General features: G+C 47.2%; 1 protein-coding gene across 1 annotated transcript in view; it reads right to left on the minus strand.

The window, feature by feature from the left end:
• The window catches only part of RAB3GAP2 (RAB3 GTPase activating non-catalytic protein subunit 2), a 684,945-nt gene that overhangs the window by 130,288 nt on the left and 529,954 nt on the right, over nt 1-24,703 (minus strand). The window contains exon 30 of the mRNA XM_086927924.1: nt 20,788-20,862. Coding sequence (XP_086784050.1) covers nt 20,788-20,862 — 75 coding nt within the window. The remainder of the gene's footprint in view (nt 1-20,787; nt 20,863-24,703) is intronic.

The raw sequence follows: 24,703 nt of genomic DNA on the forward strand, positions 1-24,703 counted from the left end.
AGGGCCATTGTGGGAAGAAGAGCATGGGCAGTAAGGGCAGTTTGGACCCCGTATCCCATGTCAATAGTGGGACATAATGCATGAATCTGTTACCTGCATACTCTGTAGAGGCCTTAGGTCTCGCTTGGTACAACCACACCAAGTTGGCGCTGAAAAACGCCAGGAGTGCCTGGAAAGTCATTGTGACTTCCGGAGTGTGCTGGGGAGGTGTCGGCCACACTACAGGGTGACTGCCATTAAGTAGTGAAAACTGAACACATTCCTGCTAGATGTCTGTTTTCTTCTAATGTTAATAGGACAGAGATGTCATCAATTATTTCAGCTCATTAGAAATCATGATGGGTATGGTGCCCAGTGCAGGGTGGCCTCTAGGTGAAGGTGGGACCATGGGGACTTGTCCGCTGATGCAGTGATGCGAATAGCATACTGTTTTTCTCAAGGCAGGAGGTGTTACTGCAAAGGCACATTTTGTTGTGATTGCCATGGACTATTTCGTCGCACTTGTCAAAATATACTAGCTTCTCCTCTGCTGACCCACTCCTGTTTGCGACAGCATTCAGAGAATTCCTTCAGACAGCTGCGGACTGTCCTTCTCCCCTCGTTTGTCCGACAGTTGGTCACAGTGTTGAGTGCTAACAGCCACTTTACCAAAATCATAAGTGGTATATAGTGATGGAGAAACAGAGCAGAGCATGACCTCAGGAACATAGTGATCACAGTGACCCACCTTGAGAGCTAGCTCGATCTAACCTGGAGAACATGGAAGCACACACACTCCATAAACATACTGGCAAAATTGTGGCTATTCTGCAGGCCATCCTCAACGTCAGAGCCACGCTGAAGCCCAAAAAAGATGTGATGGTCAAAGACCTGGGCCTGCTCCGAGGTGATAATCAGAAGCTAAAAGACAGGGTTGAAACAAATTAATTTGCGCTGGCCATGTTGAGACTCATCATGAGAGAAATGCAAATGCAGCTGCGAGATCATCATAAGGAAGACCACAATTTGAAAGTCAGGGCTAATGTTGCTAAGGGCCAATTTATATGTATTATTGGTCTACCAGAAAAGTTGGCCAGCCGCAGCATGAAGCATTATCAGGAGCCTTGTGTTGTATCTTCACCTTTAAATGTGTACATTCCTTGCTAAGAATGTAACTAGGTCATGGGTTGGAATGTGATGTGGGGAGGGTTTGTCTTGTAACTTGGTCGAGGGACTGAACGACTTGCCTCCCTGTTGGGCGTGATTAAACTACTTGTTAACTCAATTGAGGAGTGTTCATCTTTACATTACTGGCGACGATGAGCCCAACAGGTGGTGAAGAACCCTGCATGATTTGGACTTAAGGATTTCCAGGACCACCACGGTGCGGTAGTGAGTTAATTATTTATCTGAAGATCTTTGAGTGTTTTTTGAAGATCCGACCAGTTTCCAGAAGCGGGGTTATCATATGCGGCAAGTAAATTTTTGAAGTTCTTAACTTCATTAAAATATTCCACAGAAGTGCCTACCTTATTAAAACTGTGTGTTTTGAATGCTCCGCGCGAGCTGTACATGAGCGTCTTTTCGCATTCCATGACGTTCAGTTGCGGCCCCGCGCTGAAGAGCAGTCACGTTTCCGCTTTCGTCACACGTATTTCGTGGTGACACGCATGCTCGCTTGCACGCATCTTGCGGAAGTGCGCTCCGTGACAATACTTTCACTCGTACATCGTTTTCAAACATTATTTTGGTTTGAGGCAAGTTGTTTAGATGAAAACGATTAGAGGCGCAGTTTGACCAAAAGGAGAACGAAAAGAGGTGGAGTTTACTCAAGATGAAAACGGAAAGGAATGAAGCTGATCAATTATCCATTTTCGTGTACTGAAGGAAGCAATGGTGTACGCTAGGAAGAAGGAAGTACCTACTGAAGAGAAGTGAAGTTTGTAATTATTTTTTTTCTCTCTCTGGTTAAAAAAAAAAGGAAAGGAAAGGCAGATTTTACTTCTTTATTTTCTGATTGTTATTTTTCCTTCATTATTTTGGATTATTATTTTAAATTGTTGTGTTAGCTTGGTTAGTTAATTTTCCTTTTCAGGATGTCATCCTCTGCGAGTGGAATGAATCAACCGCCTCAATTTTTGAGTGAGCAAGGTGAACCGATTTTACCATGGAAAAAATGGAAGCCAATTTTTGACTCATATTTGCTTGCTATTGGTGGTGAAAAGTTTTCTGCGATCAGGAAACAGGCTGTTGTGTTGAACAATTAAGGTATTGAAGGAAGGAACATCTACGATAGTTTGGATTCTATACCTATTGGTAGGGGTGCCGGTGAACCTTCTGATGTGTACGAAATGAGTGTACTTCTTTTAAAGAATCATTTTGGTGCACGAATTAATGTTGTCATGGAGAGACATAAGTTTTTTATGCGTACACAGGGTAAGAACGAAAGAGTTGGAAATTATGTGGCAGCACTTAAATCTCTTGCACAAACTTGCGAATTTGAACTGTTGACTGACTCTCATTCGTGATCAACTTGTTCGTTGCACTAATAATCAAAAGATTCAGGAAAAACTTTTGTCGAAAAATCCAAATTTGAAAGAGGCCATACTTATTGTTGAGAGTGTTGAGCATACCTCTACTTGGGTGAAGGAGATTAGGAAGGGTCCTACTCAAACTGATCCTGTTTCTAGTATAGGTAATGAAAATCGACTAATTTTTCAACCGGAAATAAGTGTTGCTGCTGTAAGTAAAATTCCTCCAAAGCAAGAGAAGTCCACTTTAAAAATTGAAAGACCTAAACAAAATTACAGTTTTAACAGGGACAATAAATGTAGATGTCCCAGATGTGGAAGTGAGAAACATGGACCGAACTATCCAAACTGTTTTGCCAAAAGTACTGTTTGCAGGAACTGTGGTAGGAAAGGCCACTATGCAAGGATGTGTAAAAACAGCAGAGTCAATTTTGTTGACTACAAAGAAGAGTACTCTCAGGATTCCATTCATTGCATCACTAATTTGCAGGATGATGTTGTTAATGGCGTGAATCAAGTAGATGATGTTGTAATTATGCCCTCTTGTGACATTCATATCGCCAACAAGGTTGTCCCTGTACTGGCTGATTCCGGTTCACTTTTCACTCTTATTAGTGACAAATTTTGGTTTTCCAATTTTGAGGGAGACAAGATCAAGCTTTTGGCTCCTGACATTAATTCTGTCGGGTATGCGAAGCAAAAGATTGATTTGATTGGGTACTCCATCCAGACTATTACTTTTAAGGGTAGAGGAACTGTTGGAAAAGTGTATGTTGCGAAAAGGGGGGATGATCTTCTTGGATGGCTTCATCAAAGAGACCTAGGGATTATTTTGAATCCCAATGCTCCTGAACAGGTTATGTTGGTCTCCCATCTAGGTGATTTTTTAGACATTTTTGAAAAATTTCCTGAAGTTTTTAGTGATGATTTGGGTCTTTTGAAAGGTTTCAAACATAAGATTATTTTGAAAGGGAATGCAAAACCTGTAGTACACAAAGTTATAAAAGTGCCAAATCTTATGTTGAAACCACTTCAAGATTAAATTCATAGGCTGTTGAAGCTGGGTGTGTTTGAGGAAATAGAATCTTCAGAATGGCTTGCGCCAATTGTTTTGGCACCTAAGGACAAGGGTACCAAAATTAGGATGTGTGTGGACCTCAGGAGTCTAAATGGTTCAATCTGGGTTGACAGGCAGCCTTTGCCTAATATAAATGAGATTTTGACCAAGTAGGGTGGGGCTACTGTGTTTAGCGTTATGGTTTTGTCAGCAGCGTACCACCAAGTTTTGTTGCATGAGTAATCAAGGCATTTAACATCTTTCGTAACCCCTATTGGTGCTTACAGATTTATCAGGATGCCTTTTGGGCTAGCTAGTGCAGCTGCTTGTTTTCAGAGGATCATGAAGAATGTTTTATCTGGAATTGATTCCGTTTTGTTCTTTCAGGACGACATTCTCGTGTACGGGAATGATGTTGGCAGGCATGATGACATCTTATTTGGGGTTTTATCTAGACTCAAGGAATCTGGTTTGACTTTGAAACGTGAGAAATGCAAATTCAGAGTGAAATCTGTGTCTTATTTGGGGCACACTATATCCGGGGAGGGTATCAGTCCTAAGATTGATCTGGCGGTGGCTATTCTTCAAGCTCAACCCCCTTCTAACAAGGATCAGGTGAAATCTTTCAATGGGTTATCTTAGTATTATTCAAAATGTATTCCAAATTTTGCTAGCGTGATGCAGCCTATTAGACTTCTTTTGAAAAAAGGTGCGGTTTTCAATTGGGACAAGGAATGTTCAGGAGCCTTTGAAACTGTTAAGTCTGAGATTGCAAAAATGCCAACTTTGGGGCATTTTGATGTGCACAAGAAAACAATTTTGTCAACTGATGCGAGTATACGTGGTTTGGGGGCTGTTCTATCTCAGTTGGTGGATGGTTCGGCGAGGGTCATTGGATTCGCCTCACGTTCTCTGAAGGGTGCTGAAGAGTGCTATTCGGTTATAGAGCGTGAAGCTTTAGCTTGTTTTTGGGCCATCAAGCATTTATTTGTGGGGTTTACCTTTCGTTGTCAGGTCTGATCACAAACCTCTGGTGCAGTTGTTTTCTTGTAGAAATGTTGAATGTACAACTCCAAGGATTAAGAGGTGGGTCGAAGGACTCATGGAATACAATTTTTGCGTGGAATACTTAACCGGACTTAGAAATATTCCTGCTGATTTTCTTTCTAGATCGACCCTTGATAAGTTGGTGGTGTGTGATTTTGAGCCTCCAGTTGTCTCATGAGTGAGTGAATCAGCATTGAATGAAGTAGAATGGAGGGATAGCTTTTCAAATGATCCGGCCAGGGATTTTGTTTTGGAATCCACGGTCAGTGGTTGGCCTTTTTTGAAAGAAGTTCCTGATCCTGCTAAGGGCTATTGGAATGTAAGAGATGAGTTGAACATTGTTTAAGGTGAATTGTTCAGAGGCGACAGGTTGATTCCCCCTTTTGGGATGAGGGAGAAAATAATAAATTTGGCACATGAGGGACATCTTGGTCGTAGTCTCACTAAGGCGAGAGTCAGGGAATCCTATTGGTGGCCTGAATTAGACCGTGAGGTTGAGATTGTTGTGAGAGACTGCAGTATTTGTGCTGGTAATGATAAGTCAAGAAAAGTGAGCACCGCCCCTCTTTCCCCTGTTGCCATACCTGAGCGTCCTTGGTCTAAAGTGGCTGTGGACATCATTGGACCTTTCGCGAACCTGGCTCCTTCTGAGAGGTTTGTTGTTGTTCTGGTAAATTATACATCGAAGTGGTTGTCTGCTTCTTGCATGGGTTCCGTGTTGAGTAGGAACGTCATTGAATTTTTGAAGGATCCTTTTACTTGTGAAGGGGTGCCTGACGTTTTGGTCTCTGATAACGGTGTTCAATTCACCTCTCAGGAAATGTCTGACTTTTTGAGAGATCTATCCATCACCCACCATAGGACTGCTCTTTACTCTCCGCAGGCTAATGGTTTAGTGGAGAGCATGAATAGGTTAATTAGAGCTTGTGCCCAGACTGCTTTGGAAAGAAGGCTTCCATTAAAACCAATTCTCAGGGAAAAACTGTGGGCGCACAGAAACACTCCTAACACCGTGACTGGTTTGTCACCTTTTAAGAAACTGAAAGGTAGGGTTGCTGGTTCTAAGCTTAATCCCTTGTGGTTTTCGGTGAAGTATAGGGGTAGTGTGGTCAATCATTGGAGGTTGGAAAACTATCAAGAGAAGTACAAGCGGAGGTTCGATGTCTTAAGAGGGGCGAAGAGAATTACATGGAAAGTGGGTGATTTTGTTTTCATTAAAAGGGCAGCTTTGTCACCAAAGGGTGAGTCCAAGTATTTTGGGCCTAGGCGCATTGTGAAGGTCATGAAGAATGTGGTTATGCTTGCTGGGGGAGATGTTTGGAGTAGGTCTCGTTTATCAAGGTGTGCGGAGGGGGGTGGTGTTGTGAAACCTGGTTCTGACTGCGGTTTTGTGAGTCAAAAATGTTCTAATCACTTACCTCAGAATGTTCCTTTTCGCAGCACTAGCACAAGAGCTAGAAAACCTCCTTTGTATCTTCAAGATTACTGTTCTAAGTGAATTGTTTCTGTGCTTTCTGGACCTTTGTATTTCTGACTGTTTTCATTTTCTTTCTTTAATTCTCTTTATCTTTTCCTGTGCTATTTACTTTGTTCTTCTTGCTTCTTTTTCATGTTTATTATTCTTCTTTGTTTTGTTATTATAATAAGGGAGATGTGTTGTATCTTCACCTTTAAATGTGTACATTCCTTGCTAAGAATGTAACTAGGTCATGAGTTGGAATGTGATGTGGGGAGGGTTTGTCAGTTGTAACTTGGTCGAGGGACTGAACGACTTGCCTCCCTGTTGGGCGTGATTAAACTACTTAACTCAATTGAGGAGTGTTTATCTTTACATTACATTGGCTGGTAGACACAGTACTTGTGGGTAAACATAGTGGCCTGCCTCCTTAATTACAGGGATTTATGATTACATCCTGAAGAACACCATGGTAAAGGACTGTGGACAGTAGAACAGCTCAGTGTTTATCTACCCCAACCACATGACGGAGGTACTGAAACAAAGAGCCTTGTTTCTAGAGGTTAAATGTCTTACGCCAATTGAACTTTCACAACTCCTAACTCTAATCTACAAAATTATGGGTCGGCAATGATGACATGGCTCATTTCTTCATAAGTGCGTCTGATGTTCGCACATGGCTAGAATCTAAAGGGATGGTGGATTGGTCTGAGTAGAACCCTGGTATCTCACAGTGGCGACAACAGTGTAGGCGAAGGTAAATTAACAGGAAATTGAATAGCCGCTCCTCACGGTAACAAGCTGCCAAAGAGAGAGTGTTAGTAGTGGGGGAATTGGAACAATGTGCGGGTTCAGGCACTAAACAAGCTCGCAGTGACACTGACTCACGACAGGAAGCAGAGGAAGATGAAGCCTTGAAACTGTAACAAGAACTCAGACAGGGACCTGCTGCCACCTCCATGACAGCAGATAAAGTACACTGATCCTTCAGGGCTTATATTCTTTTCATATTTGTCAACATACAATACTGCATGGGAAATGATTGTGGATGAGATGGGGGGATTTAGTTGAGGGTGGAGGGAGGATGGTGGTTCTTTAAGGTGGTGCAGACGGCCATTCCTTGGAGCTCACATTCACAGACATCTGTCTTCATGCTTCACCGCATCCACCTACTTGGACATTGAATGTTTTCCACCCTAGTGGTGATGGTTTACTGGTGAGGTAGTACTACAAACCTTGACTTCCGAAAGGGGAGTTGGGTGTTATACTGTTAACCTGATTGTGCGTAGCTTTACACAGTGGTCAATGCTGATGCAAAATCCATGCAGAGGCCTCGGACGGTCCTAATACTACCCAGTTAACACACCTTACTAAATGACAACAAGCACTAGACCCACAACTCGCAAGTTTAATATCCTGACTTTCAACTTTAAGAGAATGGCCACACCAATCAGATTCTCTCCGCACGACATCCACATCATCTCCTACAACGACATCACACAGCTCGTTCTATCGCTCTCTGCTGACCCTGCCCAACGAAGCCCAACTTCCACAACTGCATGAAGGACGTTTAAGCATGGATGAAGGACAACTGCCTAAAACTTAACATGGACGAGACAGAAGTTCTCATCTTTGACAAACACACCACCCTTTGGAACGACTCTTGGTGACTGTTGGAACTTGGACCTACCCCCACACTTCATGCAAGGACTCAAGATGATCCAGAATGCAGCCTCCAGACTGATCCTCAAGCTGCCTAAGAGAACCCACATCACCCAGCACCTGAAAGACCTCCTCTGGCTCCCAGTCCAGAAGAGATGCCTTTTCAAGCTCCTGACCCACACCTACAAAGCCCTCCAAGACCAAGGACCCGCCTATTTCAACTATCGGCTACACTTCTACTATCCCTCCAGGGACCTATGCTCCCCACACCTCGCACAGATCCCTCGCATAAGCCACTGCCGCCAGCAGCGGCTCCTCCGCTAAGACGGAGGAACGTCACTCCATTGCTTTTCAGTAGTGCAAAAAAGCTAAAATAAAATGATAACACAAGGTTATTAGCATTCTATTTGTCTGTGCTGAAGCCAGTTTTGGGGCGGGTGGGACTGAGCTGGACTTAGCTGTCACCACAGCAGGGGGTGGAGTGGTTGGTGCACTTAAGTGTGCATGATGGTTTGGCCGGCCGTCTTGGGCTAGCCAAACAGTCATGAGCACTTCGCATGCTCTTCACCCGGCTGTATTTCACAGCCTGGGTGGAGAACATGCACAGGCTCCCACTCCATGTCTGAGCACCGAACCAGGCTACTCGGGCCAATCAAAACATTGCTGCCCTAAGCTTAGAGAGGAGAATACCTTCTTTCCGTATTGCTCGTACCTCTTGGATTCCCGATCGGGGGGCGGTCGGGAATGCGGTCTGGGAATTAGAGGCCTGGATGACCAGTTTTCTAGGCGGTGGGATGGGTGGACAGGAAGCAAGTGTCGCCCGGAGCCGGGCGGTGGCGTCTGGCCACGTTCCTATCTACAGGCTGACCTGTAGCGGGCTTGGACCAAGTGCCCAAAAGAACGTCAGACAAGGGCTCATTAAATGGCAGCAGAGGCTCGGCATAGCTTGCCTGCGGTTTAAGGACCTCAGTGAGGAGGTTACTCCACACGGCCGCGACGGGGAGCTCTAGGCTCAATGCCTTGGCCGCCCGCGTCTGTACCACACTATAGGCAGCCCCCTCCTCCGTAGCCACGGTAGGAGGGGACACAAAACCAGTGTCCGGCGAGGTATCCAGACCACTGGCCTCCCCTAGCTCACCTGTCCAGTCCTGATAAGACTGACACTCCCGTGCCAGAGGGTCCTCAGACCCCTCCCAATCCCCCTCTCCACCCATCTCCTGAGACTCAGGACCAAAGGAAGGGGCCGGGTCATAGAAGTCGACGCTGTTCCGGTGCCGGACCCGAATCGAGGGAGGGATCGGGGACGGCGCCGCTTGGAGGTGGCCCTGGGCTCCAGCGAGGTCGACCGGCGACGACCTGGATCCGGACCTGGATCCTGTAGGGACCTGCGGCGCCGGGACCGTAGTCACCGGCGGCGTCGGGCCGAAGCACCCGACAGCGTCAGCGCTGAAGCGTCCGACCAGCTGGAACCCCCAGTCGGGGCCGCTGGGCCCGGAGGCGCCACGGAGCCCGATGGAGGAGTGAGGGACCTCATGGCCGTGAGGAAGGCCTCGATCTCCTCCGGCGTCGCGTTCTGCCCAGGGACCGAGGGGTATGAAGCAGGCTGCGACGCCCGCGGCTCTGGCAGAGCCGGTGTCGCCCAAACCTCCGGCCGCGTCACGCGAGCGTCGGGGGGAGTCGGAAGAGCGATGGCGTCTCTTCGACTTCTTGTGCTTACCTGACGACTTCGAGCCTGAAGACCGAGGACGACTCCCAGAGCTATGGTGGCTCCGACCCCGCAACCGGTCCCTCGACCTCCTCGTGGACCGGGACCTCGAGAGGCGCGGGGCCGACTGCCGGAGCTCGAGCCGCTTGCGGGACCGCTCCCGCCTAGCTTTAGACGTCAGGGCTCGACAGTCGGAGCAGGCCTTGTCGTCGTGGTCGTGGCCCAGGCAATGAAGACACCGGCGGTGGGGGTCGGTAACTGACATCAATCGGTCGCAGTCGGCGCAGGGTTTGAACCCGGGCGTCCCTGCCGGCACCGTCGGAGTCGTTAGACTTCGAAAAGGATCAAAAAATGATCGAAAAAGTTTAGTCAAAAATTGACTAAGGGGTACCACTTTTTCCAGATCTGCGCTAGCTGGCGTGGAAAAAAGAAGAACTCACATCAGCGTGCGAGGGCGGCGTCCAAGTACTCCAGTGACGTCATCCCGGCGCCAACGACGCCGACGACGGACCCGCAGACGACGCCTACCGACGCGCAGGGGTATTGCTATGCAAAAGTTTACGGAGCCAGTCTGACGCCTGGGGATATTCTAAGGTAAGGAATTTAATACTAACCTGTTTCTTTCAGATTTATTAGACAGAATCATCTCACGTGACAATTTCTGCATAACATAGAAGACTGTGGGCACCAGGTACTAACCTATGTATATATTCTTCTTTTGCTTCAGAAGATGGGGTATCTGTAAAGTTTTCACCACAGTATGAAGGCTTCAAGTAGTATAACCATTACTACCTTCACACCTCAGTTATTTTAAGTGAATAGTGTCTTTTTTAACAAGTTTTGCATAGAGTGTACACTGTTCTTAGTAGATCTTTTTAATACTCTGTGGTGTATTTCAAATGAGAGTTTCACTGTTTGCAAATAGAGTGGTACACAGTAAACCCTCTCTAAGGAGTAAACACTGTTTACAGTATCCACTTTTCTACTCATATCAACTCTTCATTTCTCAATGATGGTTCGGTGAATGGGTGGGGTTTGACACAGGTAAATGTGGTCTCTAGTAGAGCATTAATTTTGGAACAGATGTTGAGTGCCTTGAGAAACTGTCTCTGAACAGTTGTATACAGATTGACCACAGTGCCCAATAAGGGTTTCCCATATACCTGTGGTTAATTGTTAATGTGAACTAGGGTACCTGTGAAGTGTATCATATAGGGTCAATGTTGCACATAACCCATGCTTGCTATACCCAAGGGAGTTGTATCTGTGATGGCATGAATGATGCTTTATACTATTCTGAACTATTTCGTACTTACTTTCAGGTCTCTAATGCATACTAGTTTAAAGAGCAAAAGAAGCTTAAATGATGATATCAAAAACTGGTGCTCATGTAAAGCTCTCTGATACCCGATTCGGGTCTGGTTTGCGCTATATAAAAAATATAAAAAAATTATGTCATTTGAGATGTCGTAAGTGATGCCATAAATGATGTCATAGAACTTTTCATAAGTGATAGAATATATGAGGTCATAAGCAGTGCATGGCAGGGGCGCAAGTTATAATGTCGTCACAGACATATTCACCTAACTATAATGTTACTTTAACCTTTGTTTTTTATTGCATTTCTAATTTTTTTGTAACAAAAAAGGATCTTTTTATCCCACCTAACTGTAAAGTTACTTAAAACCACATTTTTTTCAGTGTATTTCTATTTTTTTAATTAAGAAAACTGAGTTTTTTATTACACCCAACTAGAACGTTACTTTAACCTTTGGTTTTGTCAAGTGCACATTCTACAGTACATCTGCGGAAAGGATCACAAGGTAACGTCTCTAGTCACCTTGTGAAAGTGTAAATTTGGCAATTTGATTGTTCCTCAAGTGTCTTCATACAGAAATCAGTGATGACATGAATCCTCATATAAAGAAGAGGACAAGACTACAGACAAACAGTTGAATCTCCACCAAACAAGGGTACTTCCTCTTACTTATACAAAGTATGATCTTCTTTGTTTGGTGGAGATGTCCTCATAGTCCTTTGCATTATGAATGTGCAATCAAAATCGGCAGGAAACACGCTCAGGTCCCGTTGGTAAATTGAGCTGTCCATGGGCAGAAACAGCGTTTTTTATTTTAAAGAGGAGGAGGATCGTGTGGCCCCCGCTCCGAGCCTATTATAACCCACAGGAACCCCTTCCCAAGGGCCGAAAGTTAAACAAAACGGGTGGGCTGAAGTAGGGACCCCATCCCCCAGGCCTTTATTTATTTTAAACAGGGGGGGGGGTCACCCTCATCCCGAACCTCATTAGGCTCTGGAGACACTGTCCCTCAGGCCCGTTAAACATTTTTTTTTAAAGTAGAGAGGACCTCGCAGCCCCCCTTCATGACCCAATACCCAGGGTTGTTTTTTTAAAAGTACCTCTAAGGGGAGTGGGGCCATGTGGTGATTTATATGTGTGGCCCCCCTCCGGAGCCTTAATAGGTCCTAGGGACCCAATCCGCAAGGGACTTTTATTTTTACGGGAGGTAGGGGGCTGCATTGTCTCCCTCCCCAAGCCCATATAGGCCCTGGGGAGCCCACCCTGGCCCGAAACACACACAATAGGGGAGACAGCTGCTCAGCTCACTGTCTGAGCCCTAAAAAGGCTCTGGGGACCCCATCCCCCAGGACTATGCATTTTTTAAAGGGAAGAGGGGTCTTGTGGCCCACTTCTGAGTTTTTTTTACCCCATCACCCGGGGCCTACTTTTAATATGGTTGAGTGCTCTAGTGCCCACAAAGGCCACCCATCATACACTTGATGGGGGAATCGTGGGGAGGCCCATGGCCTCCGCAGCCGGCATTGCTCCCGCCTGCAGGGCGTAGATATTTATGCTGATTCCTGTGGGCAGGAACAATATGTTTCCCTGCCAGCATCAGGAAACAAATCACAAGTCTGCTCCCAGCCGGCGGGTGCATTTTCAAAGCTCCTGCCCACTGTGAGCATACTTTGTGTTTGCTCCAGTTTGGCAGGAGTTTTAGAAATTCTGTTTTCAGACGTTGTGCACTTTTTATTTACATCAGACCATTTTCCACGTTGACTGTTACACATAAGTAATGGCCATGTCAGCTTCATTCATTAACAGTGACAAAGGCTACGGCCGAAATGCGTCGGGGAAGCTTTACTTACTTAATAAACTCGGATGAACATTTCCAGAAGCATCTGAGTCATCCTTCCAACATGAGGATTGTGTTCAGTGATTTACAGGGCTACTGGGGCAAAACTCAAGACTGCCACAGCAGAAGCCCCAGAACTCCAGTTTCCAAGTGTGTGTGTGTGTGTATATATTTATTTTAGTGATAAAGTATAATTATGGACTGCGTTTATCATTTAAAATGTAATACACAAATTAAATATTAAACTAAACTTTTTAACTAGTGTTTTAAAATATAAAAAGTATTTCAATTAATTACATACCTTTTAACAAAGTTTACTACATATGAAATAAAAATGTCCATGAGGGGGCGTGGCCAAGATGGCGTCGGAGTAAGACGTGCTTTCGAGTCGCTCCGGCGCCCGACCTGCTAAGCATTGTACAGCATCGCCTTCAAGGTGCCAATCGGCTCTGAAACGGTCGCAGGGGCCAGCGGCATCAAGCGGAGTGGTCCGGTGTTCCCGGCGAGTCCCTGAGTGACCGTGCAACGCCACTGGGTGCACTTCGTCATCGGGCCTGTTACGCACCGGCCTTGCGTAAGGGAGAAGCCGCCTTGGAGTGCAGTGACTCGGCGCCGGCTGGGCGTGGCATCGAGGTGTGGCGGTCGCCCTTTGCCTCCCTTCGCCACCGGGGTCCCTCCTCTCCACCGGGACACTGGCATGATTGCGAGCACTTTGCTGTAAAGGACCGAGAAGCTCGGCGGACGGCCGACCACGTGGAGGGTGGGCCCCGGATTCTTAGCGGGCCGTGTGACCTGATCGCGGCTGCTTCTGAAAAGCGCGACACCGACCCTCGGCGTCCACTGCTGAGGCGGAGTGTCCTCCTCGTCCCTGTGTGCGACTTGCCACCTGGTGTGGACCCGTGCCCTGCACCGGCTGCGACTCGGAGTTGTTGGCCCTGCGCGGTGAACCCAGGTCTGGACTTTGGTTGGATTCGGAGGCCTGATCTGCCCTACGGACTAACTGCCCGGTCCACATTGTCCGGTGGTAGTGGACTAAGTTGTGCTCTGGCAGTATCGAGTGGCTGCGTTAGTGGCCCGGCTGTGAGCGACGGGGACTCCGGGCTTGCTGACGTTGCTCTGGACCTCTGGCGGGAAGCTCCTACGCCGCCATCTTAATCGGGCAGCAGCCGCCCGTGACGCAGGTACTTCTGGGCGGCCTTCGTCCCCAATAACCTTGACTCCACGGCTCCACCGTGATGTCGAATTTGCCACGCAAGGGGAGGACGGTGAAAGACGGAGCATCTAAAACGTCGCAGCCGCCATCTTCTCCCGGAGCTAGTGGTTCGACTAGACAGTCGGACGAGGAGGCGCCCGCCACCAAGGCATTCATGACGGAGCTGTTTGCCTCTATCAAGGAGGATATCTCCGAGCTTCGCGCCCAGCTGGCGTCGGACCTACGGGAGGTCCGGAGAGATGTGGACGGCATTGGTGAGCGGGTGGCCACCTTGGAAGATCATGACTTAAGTATGGCGAATGATGTTCACCAATTGCAACAAGATGTTCTTCGCCTTACTGACCAGAACCTGAACCTGCAGGCATACGCCGAGGACCTGGAAAACCGCTCCAGGAGAAACAACATCCGCATCAGAGCGGTCCCTTGGGAGGGTGAGGCTGGAGACTTGAGAGAATATGTGCAGGCCCTATTCCTGCAAGTACTGGATGAGGAAGACGTTCAGGAGATCAAGATGGATAGGGTGCACAGAGTTGGCCTGCCTAGGCGAGGAGGTGGCCCCCCCCCCGGACATCCTCGTGTGTGTACATGACTTTCAGACGAAGGAACGCATCCTCCGGAAAGCTAGGGCCATCACCACCTTGCAATTTCGAGGCCATCAGCCGCAGCTGTTCCAGGACCTGGCAGCGTCCACGCTTCAAAAGATGAGAGAATTCCGACCAGTGACTGCTTTTCTGAGGGAGCGTAACATCTCGTATTCCTGGGGGCACCCCTTCCGTATCATATTTCGGTGGCAGAACAGACTGGCACAGATCCGCTCCCTGCAGGCCGCGAAGGAGCTGCTGGGGCTGGAGGACGATCCTTCCTCTCAGGCGGCACAATCCTCACCATCGCGACGACGGTGTCGATCTTCTTCATGGCACCGGGTTGGCTCTTCCCCGGACCGGATGCGTCCGGACCACTCTGTTAGCTTGCAGGAGAGAGGTTCAGCGGTGGCATCGGTGGCCTCGGCCATGCTTGCAGATACTCAGCAGAGCTCTGGAGCGGCATGATCCCTGACTTCCTCGATGGTCGGGCGCCGGAGAGTCTCTGTCCCTACGGCCCTGGGGTATTATGGTACTTTTGGAGAAGACACCCCGGGCCATGGCCCTGGGGCCCCCCGAACTGGTGCCCCCACCCCGATTCCAGTCTGATGTGGACCTTGTGACCTGTGGCCCATTGGAACTGCTGAGTGCTTGGTTCAGGTTACGGGCCTTGTGCTCTGTTTTCTTGTTTCTCGGGTTGTTGAAGGGGGGTGGGACAGAGGGTGCTTTGAGTGTGGGTACTGTAGTAGGGTGGTTGGGGTTGGGGGGGTGGGGTGGTGTGGTGGCGATCGTGAGTGGTGGATGTGTGCTGCTGTTGACCTTGGTGCTATTATTCTCTGCATTTTTTCCTTTGCTCTACGATGGTACTTCTTCAGCTCTTGTGCTTTATGGAGGGGAGGCCTTCCTGGGGTGCTGGGGGGGAGTGTGTGTGGTCCCTCCTGTACGGATGTGGCTAGGGACTTTTCCTTGGCTACCTATGCGTGGTTGTCCTCGATGTGATTGGGATCCGGTCTGCAACGGGGATCTGAGGTTGGAATGTGGATGTCTTGGCACATACATGGCGTGGAGTCTTAGGTCCCCATTATGCCTGTTAGTATAGGCACCTGGAACGTGAAAGGCCTCAATTCACCGCAGAAGCGGCAGAAACTTTGGAAGTACATTTCGGACCATCACCTGGATGTGGTTGCTCTTCAGGAAACCCACCTGGCTAGGAGGGACGAAATGAGACTTCGCCATAGGCAATTCCCCCTTATCTACAGGGCGTCCGCGCCCACGAAGCATAGAGGGGTGGCCCTCCTCTTCCGGGCCTCCCTCCACTTTCAACCCCTGGAAGTGAGCGTTGATAAGGAGGGTCGTTGGCTAATGGTGAAGGGGACGCTGTATGGTCGCTTGTGTAACTTTGTTGTGGTGTATGCTCGGAATGCGGGTCAAAATGGCTTTTTGCAATGTTTGATGATTAAGATGGGGGACTTTGTGGATGGGCACTTAATACTGTTGGGGGATTTCAACATGGTGTGGGACAGGGACTTGGATAGTTCTGGGGCGCGCAGGGCAGATACTGGTGTCTTCTCGGAGGAAACACGACGTCAAGTGGGTGAAATGGGGCTGGTAGATAGCTGGCGCTTTGTCCACGCACAGGCCAGGGACTATACTTTCTTCTCTCACGTCCATCGCTCGTACTCCCGCATAGACTACATTTTAGTTAGCCAAGCTCTCAGGGGGGATATTCGAATGACTGATATCTTTCCGCTCTCTCTGTCGGACCATAGCTTGGTGGTACTGGGGTTGCACTGGGCCGCGGGGGGAGACGGCTGGCGAAGGTGGTACTTCCCGGCTGCATTGGTGAGGGATGAGGTGTCATGTAAGGCACTAAGGAAGGCTATTGGTGATTTTTTTGTCCTCAATCCGCCTTCTGACACGTCGGTGTATAACACGTGGGACGCGTGCAAGGCCTCCTTGCGGGGCACGTGCCTCGCCCTTAACGCGAACCTTAATAAACTTCGGCGGGAAGAGAGGGAGGCTCTGGAGACGGAGCTTGCCACCTTGGAACAGGCGCACAAGGCGAACCCCTCCAGGGTGACCCTGCGCCCCCTGACGGCGGTGCGAGGGAAACTAAAGGCCCATTATAACAACAGGGTGGAATTCACCCTTCTGCGCCTTCGTCGTGTCTCCTATTCCCAGGGCAATAAGGTTGGGCGCCACCTTGCTCGGCAACTTCGTGACAAGCGCGAAAGGGATTACATCGGGGGTGTGCGAGACCATACGGGCTCTGTTCAGCATAAAGACGTGGACAAGGCGGCCATATTTGGTCGCTTCTACGGAGAGCTCTATTCGAGTGAAGCTCTCAATCCGGAGGCTCAATCCGAGTTTTTGGGTGGTTTGCCTCTACCGAGAGTTTCCAGAGAATGGAATGATTTGTTGTCCTCCCCCATCTCTAGGGAGGAGGTATTAGACGCCATCAAGGCCTTGAAACTGCATAAGGCCCCAGGGCCTGACGGCTATACGGCCCTGTTCTACAAGACGTTTGTGTCCGACATTTGCGACTACTTAGTCTCCCTCTTCAACGCGATGGCCACTGAAGGTAGGACCTCGGACACCATGGCCGAGGCCATGATTACTATTATCCCCAAACCGGGTAAGGACCCTACCTACTGTGCATCTTATCGTCCGATAGCGCTCCTTAACCTGGACGCTAAATTGTACTCCTCCATCCTGGCGAGCAGACTGCAAGACTTGATGCCTCCTCTGATCCACCCTGATCAGTCTGGATTCATTAAAGGTAGACAAACTCATGACAACCTGCGGCGCGTCGTCCATTTAATCGAAAAAGCGGAGCGGTTCCGCATACCAGCAGTGTTGGTAGGGCTTGACGCGGAGAAGGCCTTTGACCGCGTTGATTGGGGGTTCTTGCACCAAACGCTGGTGGCCTTCGGGTTCTCGGCCCAATTTATAAGAATGCTTGAAGCCAATTACAATAACCCTACCTCCCGGGTGTTGGTTAACGGCCATAGATCTGGGAGTTTTCGTCATTCCCGAGGAACACGCCGGGGCTGTCCACTCTCGCCCCTTCTCTTTGCCCTTAGCATAGAACCATTGGCGCTGGCGATCCGGGAGAATGAGCGGATCCTGGGACTCCCCTTTACGGGTGAGCAGCATAAGATTTCACTCTTCGCCGATGACCTCCTGTTGTCCCTTCGGGACCCGGCGCTGTCACTACCCCATGTACATTCGGTGCTCTCTGAGTATGAAACGGTGGCGGGGTTCAAAGTTAACTTTGACAAGTCCTACATCTTGAATTTGACCCTACCGCCGGGGGAGGTGCAACAGATCCGGTTGCTTACTCCGCTCTCGTGGACGTCTTCCTCTTTGCTTTACCTGGGCGTGCGGCTGACCTCTACCATAGGCGCCTTGTTCCAGGCTAACTTCCCCCCGATGCTGACGTCCATTCGTACGGAACTGGACCGGTGGAAGCCCAAATTTATCTCGTGGCTGGGTAGGATTCATGCACTTAAAATGGTTCTCCTGCCCAAGCTCCTTTACCTCTTCCAGGCCTTGCCTATCCTGATAGGGCTAGATTACTTCCGTCGGCTTAAGACCCTGATGCTGAAGTATGTCTGGCAAGGCGGTCGGGCGCGACTTCCGTTTACGGTTCTCCGACGCCCGCGGTTGGAGGGGGGAGTGGGCTTTCCGGACATGCATTTGTATTACAAGGTTGCCCAATTGAGAGTCCTAGTGGAGTGGTCCCAACAGCTTTCGGAGAAGCACTGGCTCCACATGGATCGGAGCGTTGCGGGTCGTTCCATCTGGGACCTAGCCTGGAAACCTAAGGTGGACCGGCCCAGAAACGCGTACATTAGCACTCCTACCAGCACGGTGTTAAAGGTCTGGGACACAGTTAGTAGCGATGACCGGTGGACCACATTCCCGTCCCCGTTCACCCCGATCCACTTCAATCCGGCCTTTCCTCCGGCGTTGACGGAGGGTCCCTTTGAGACCTGGAGGGAGGGTGGCTGTAGGGCCCTCACCCACCTGTTCCATGGTGCCGAACCCCTCACTTTCCATAATTGTATGAGGGATTATGGTGTTCTGCCGACGGAGCGCTTTCGACACCTTCAGCTCCTGCACTGGGCGACGTCACCTGGAGTGGTGGATGCCGCTACCAGGCCCTTGACGAAATTCGAAACTTTTATCCTTCGCACATCCACCATGAAGGGAGCGATCTCTTTTCTATATGAGCTGCTGTTAGACACCACGATGTCCCCCCGGCCTCGGTATAAGGATCACTGGGAGAATACACTGGGGAGGGACATTTCCGACAGCGAGTGGAGGAGCTTGTGGCGGGACGTGACAGCACATAACCCCTCTACCGACCTCAGGGAGGCCCATATGAAGCTTCTGTTCGACTGGTACTTGTATCCGTCCAAACTACACCGAATATTTCCAACTACCTCAGACAGGTGCTGGCGGGGCTGCGGGATGTTGGGAGACTTCAGCCACATATGGTGGGACTGTCCCACCATCCGGCCGTTCTGGGCCGAGATTCTCTCCCACATTAAAGTTGTGCTGGGTTACCCACTCCCAAACTCCATGGACTTTGTCTTGCTGGGCCTTAGAGACCCACTGCTTGAGCACCAGACTAGGGCTGATAAGCGCATTATGTGGCTATGCTTGGGGGCGGCCAAGCTGACTTTGGCAGCTGCTTGGAAAAGCCCGTCTGCCCCTGCCGTCTCTTTGTGGCATGCACGGCTATGGCGCCTTTTGAGTATGGAGCGGCTCTCAGATATCTTCCTGGGGAATTTTAAAAACTTTATGTTCAATTGGGGCCCCTTGGTGAGGTTTTTGTCCCGAGGCCTGCCTTCTGCAGTTTGCCCGTCAGCGCTGCGGGCACTTCATCTCTTCCAAATTTGATTACCGGTATGACTGTTGCTGAGTGTATGAATGCTGGTCGCCACCACTGGGTGGGGGGTGAGTGGTGGGGAGGGAAGGGGGGTGGAGGGGTGGTAGTTGGGGAAGTTGTTTTTCTCTTGTTGCGACTTGCTGTGCCCCCGAGAAAGGACACTATGATTATAGCGGGGCTTGGGTTGTTCTTCCCGGGCTGAGGACATTGCACCGACTGTTGGAACTTCCAGGCACAATTCGGACACTGTGCTGGGCAGGACATATCGTTCGCACTTCTGCTGCCCTAACTGGTTGCCGCCCCTTTTGATGCAGGCTCTGATTCCCTATTGCCCCTTCCTTTGCGATGATATTTTTAGCACCCCCTGTGTGGGGTTATGTGGCGGAATGTCGCCTGTTTCTTTCTCTCCTTTTACTTTCACGCTCCCCTTGCACTATTCCCCTCCCTTTTTCTATTTTTCACCTTGCATACTATAAATAAAAATTTTACAAAAAAAAATGTCCATGAGGGTGTTTTGTTTAAAATGAATATTTATGAATTAAATTAATATACTCGAATTGTACTATTTAATACACACATAATTGGTGGAGTTAATGTGTGGTAACATTTTACTTTCTTACCTATTTATTTTACAACTAGATTCTACATTCAAATATTTACACTTTATTAAATGTTCCTACCCCTGTGGCAGAGATCTCCCCCAACAGGTGATGAATTGATTGTAGTAATTTTACAATTTGAGATCCCGTTATAGGGGGCTCCAGCCTCTACTCTGAGAGGGTGGAGACATGAAACACTATACCTAGGTGTAAATCTCCACTTGGAAATGGTGAATAGCAAACAAACTTGGCAGTTAAACCTAGTTGTAGGAGTAGCTTGAGTACTCATGAATAAATATATACATGTATATTTATTTACCTTTGTGAATCCCACCCCCAGTGTGTCTGTGAGATTTTAAAAGCTGCAAGTTGACTAAAATGAGAGTGTTTACACCATCTGCTCATGTATATGATTTGACAAACAAAGGATAATACGGGTGTTTGTCTCATATACCATGTACAAGAGCATAGTAACTCCAGCAAAAAATAGATACTCATACATGTCAAAATATGTTTCAATGAACAGAATATGTTTATCCTCCTCCTCAAAATAATTGTATGTTTTTTCTGACAACAGATTTAAGGCCTTTATGTATGAAAGTGTTTCCTCAATGAGACAGAATGGGATAAAAAAAAAACTGATACCTCAGGCACTAAATGCCATGTCAGCTTTTTTAGGACTATGCATAGAATGCTGTAGGGGACAATGCTGTATTTTTACTAATGATAACATAACATGAGTGAAAAATGTAGTAACATATTAGATATAGAAGCATACAATGATGTTTCAGTACTATGCTGCAATACAATGCCTGACTTGATGCATCATTAGGTTTGCACTGATCAAATACTTCGTTAAAACGGTTCATTTTACATTTTCTCTTGGGAAATATTGGTTTGCTTACCTCCATTAAAGTTTGAAGAAGGTCTGAGCAAGAGCCAAGAAATGATGTCAACGCTATGTCACTCATCCCTACATCCTAAAAAATAAAGACAGGAACTATTTTTTCAGAATAGAAATGTTTTAATAAAAATTTATCATATGAACTTAACATGTATTGTCCTCACATTCTGTAATCTTACTCCTCAATTAACAAGGTCCAATTAGTGAAAGACCTCTTAAGAAAGCATAGAAGACAACAAACCAAACATGTAGCTGAAAATGAAATAGGTTTCCTTTCCATTTAAGAACCCAGAACCTTGATCCTCTACCTAATGGCCCTAATTGACGACTTCTCCACATTTATGGGGTACTAAATAAACTGGGTGAAGTTTGAGGTCATACCAAAGTTTAATTATACTACATGTGTAGCAGTGGATAGAACTTTAAATGTACCTAAAAGCCCTGATAAACAAGGACTTAGAGGAAGGATAGCTGATAATTTAGATTCACTGGCATCCAAAACCGATATTGACTTTGCTAGGTAGTTCTATCTCCACTTACCCTTAAGGGACGCCATACAGGTAGCTCCACAACATAATTATACATTCAATATTGTGCCACTCTGATTCCATGGAAGATAATTCAAGATAATGATTGAGTAATTCAAAGCTTTGTCTGGGCAGCTGATAGATTACTTCTCAAAGCGGTGAGCCTTCCTGCAGTGGATATCTCTGGAAGCCTACGGATGTCATATACGGATCATTATTACTAGGTTGAGCGACTATTGCAGATAGTTTATCAGTTCTCCTTCTCCAAGAAGGTCTGTGATAGAAAGGCAGTACCTTCAGAGCGGTGAAGGCATGACAGTCTTGTACTGTGTGAAAAACCCACTACTGAAGCAGAGGGACTCGATTAATGATGACATTATTGATATACAATCTACTACCCACTAAAAACAAAAAGTTTGCAGATTTGCTCATGTGGGTTCTCCACTTTGGAAATATGATGAGTTACAAATCAGAGGATAACCCTTCCACTGGCCTGAATGAGCTTCCAATGGCATGAACATGCTGGATATGACTGGAGAGGGTATAGTCAAGTCCTTTACTGACGTATGTACTGAATTTTAATTGAGAGACTCCTATTACTGCCAATACTTGCAACAGGTGCACTGCTTGAGGAGCTGCTAGGCACAGTCCCTTGTAAGGGGCCAGAACAAAGGTTTAACATCATTGGCTTTTACAATTACTGAATTCTGGCCTATTCTTGAAACGTTTGATCTGGAATTCTTAATTGCTTCATGATTACAAGTAGGAAGTGACAGCAACCCTCTAGTTCACACATGATCAAGGCCTAACTACAGAACAGGTACCTGGATCCCTTATATGCTTCATACAGCAGACCTATCCCTGATGCCTCTTGCTAACAATGCAATCAGCCAACTAGAGACTTCCTTCTTGTGCTATAATAATAGGTACAAATGTAAAAATAGAGTTTCAGGTTACAATAATCTGTGGTTTATCCAAAGTTAACAATTAATTAAATGCTTCAAACCTTTTGAGTAGTGAAGTTGAATTTATTTAATAGGTGCTTTCTGCATTCAAATGATATATTATACAAAATGATATAAACGAAAATAGTTTAAAAATATTTACAAACAAAAATTGCATGCATAGCCCTTCCTGGCTTCTGAAGAAGCAAATACTGGGGGGTCTTCATCAGTACAACAATGGAGGGTGACAGCCCCTTGCCCTGGGGAAGTGTGTGTGTAATGTATCTCACAACTTTTTATTACTTGTGGGGGATCATGCAGTCATCTATTTGGCTTTGGAAATGAAAGGAAGTATTGCTACTGACAAAGCACTGAAAGCATACAACAAGAATGTGTTTAAATTAGAATGCAAGAAGATATATACAATACAAGACCGTATTTTTGGGGATTTTTAGGGTGCACACTCACTACAATCTTGAGACCAACAAAGTCTATGGGTCTCATTTAAAATCTAGCGAGTGACTGCTGACCTGCCTGGTCAGCTGAGGCTATGACCTCTGTTCGATGACATGTCAACAAATTTATATATCCCATTTTGCCTGGCTAGGATATCTGTGCCTTTAGTGGACCCATGGGGATGGCACTATTGAAGGCAATGATCTTTTATCCAGTGGGTGCACTGATAGATGCTACCACACGGCAGAGTATTTTGTTCTGCGAGAATAAACTCTCAAATGTCCCAAGTGCAGAAGAAAATACTATTGGCCACAATTCAAATGGGATGATTGCCCTGGGCATGAGGGGCCTAGTGCAATTTTCCTTCCCAGAATGAGACAACTGCTACAATGACCGTGGATAAACTGCTGGCATAAACCTAGCCACTCCCCCACCCCTACACATTGCGTGGAAACTGAAATTGGTGGAATGGTGCACCTGCCATTCCCCTAAACTCAAACCGACCCCTGAATTTTCCATCACGTTTTAGAACAATGAGGTTACTGGATTTTCACTAATGCATAGACATAATGTGTGTTTATTCTTTTCTTGTAGATAACAGCTCCTGCTATTAAGAACAAAAAGTTGATAATATCTATGAGTGATGTCAATGTAAACCGTGTTGTTTGGGATAGCTGGTTTGATGGTGTAGTACTTTGTAGGTAGCGGAAATGGGGGGGGGGGCAAATAATGTTTATGTGTAACTGCTATCTATCTGAAATTGATGCGGTCTGATGTTTTTATAAACAATTTATGTTTTATTTTGCAATAACAATAACATCAATCACATACATAACTGGTAGCATATCCATAATGGCATCTTCCGACTGATACTTATAAAGTTTAATTTGATGGTCTCCACATTTTAGAATATTCAGTGCTTCTCCTTAACTGCGGTCTTCTGGGTTCCAGTTTATCAGTGCTAATGTCCACACCTACTAGCAAAGTCCACGATTGGAAAAATGGCCACTATATCACTTTAATTAAATCTTCATTCCTTATCTCTCCTTTTCGGCATACCTATCATATTATTTAGGCCAGTGGGGTCCTCCTCTTTAATGCAACTCTTGTATCATTCCCCTCCCTAGTGCTATCTTCTGCCGGTGTTGGGTGCTCTCCACCCTGTGTTTCCAGCAAATTTATCATGCATGCCCATACCTCCAAACCCTCCTCTGTCCCATCATCTCTCAGAACTGTCCTCCTACTTATCTCTTCAGGCAGAGCCCACACCAGCACCCAGTGCATTGCTATTCTGCTTTCTGCCAGCACCAATACCAAACTTGTAATCTGCATTGGGTTTGCTGATGTTTTGGTCTGTGCATAATACCCAGAAGACAGTGGTTGGTGTTACATCTAAGCTGATCTTCGTCACCACCTTCAGAATCTCCACTACTTCCTATAGTAGTCCCCTATTCTCCCGCAACCTCAGGTCATGTCTGAGATTCACCTACATATTGTATGCATATTGTTTCTCAGGGGAATGCGGTATCTGTACTCCATGGTATCTGAATTTCTCGGTCTCTTATTGTCAACCCGTCTCAGGAAGCTCTCCTACAAACCAGCCCGACCCGGGGACCCACTTTGTCTTTATTGATATGAAAGCCGGATTTACCTCCCTAGTCATCAAGCTCCCTCAACAATACTAGGATGGAATCCTGGGGATACAATAAGTATAGTAATATGTCATCTGCATGCATTGACATTGTGTGCACTCTCTCTCCCACCTTTATGCCCCAGTTATGCATTATGCCAAGAAGCTACTCTGCTATGCGTTCCATCGCTAGACAAAGAACAGTGGGGACATAGGGCATCCCTTTCTGGTGCCTCTTTCGATCTCAGCCCAACCAATTTCACCCAGGCAGTGAGTTCTATGTATAGCTGCCTGAACCATCCCAGAAAGTCACTTGAAACCCCATTTTCTCCAAGATCTCCGTCCCAGTCAAGCATGTCA

The sequence above is a fragment of the Lissotriton vulgaris genome, chromosome 6, assembly GCF_964263255.1.
Source record: "Lissotriton vulgaris chromosome 6, aLisVul1.2, whole genome shotgun sequence".
Classification (NCBI taxonomy): Eukaryota; Metazoa; Chordata; class Amphibia; order Caudata; family Salamandridae; genus Lissotriton; species Lissotriton vulgaris.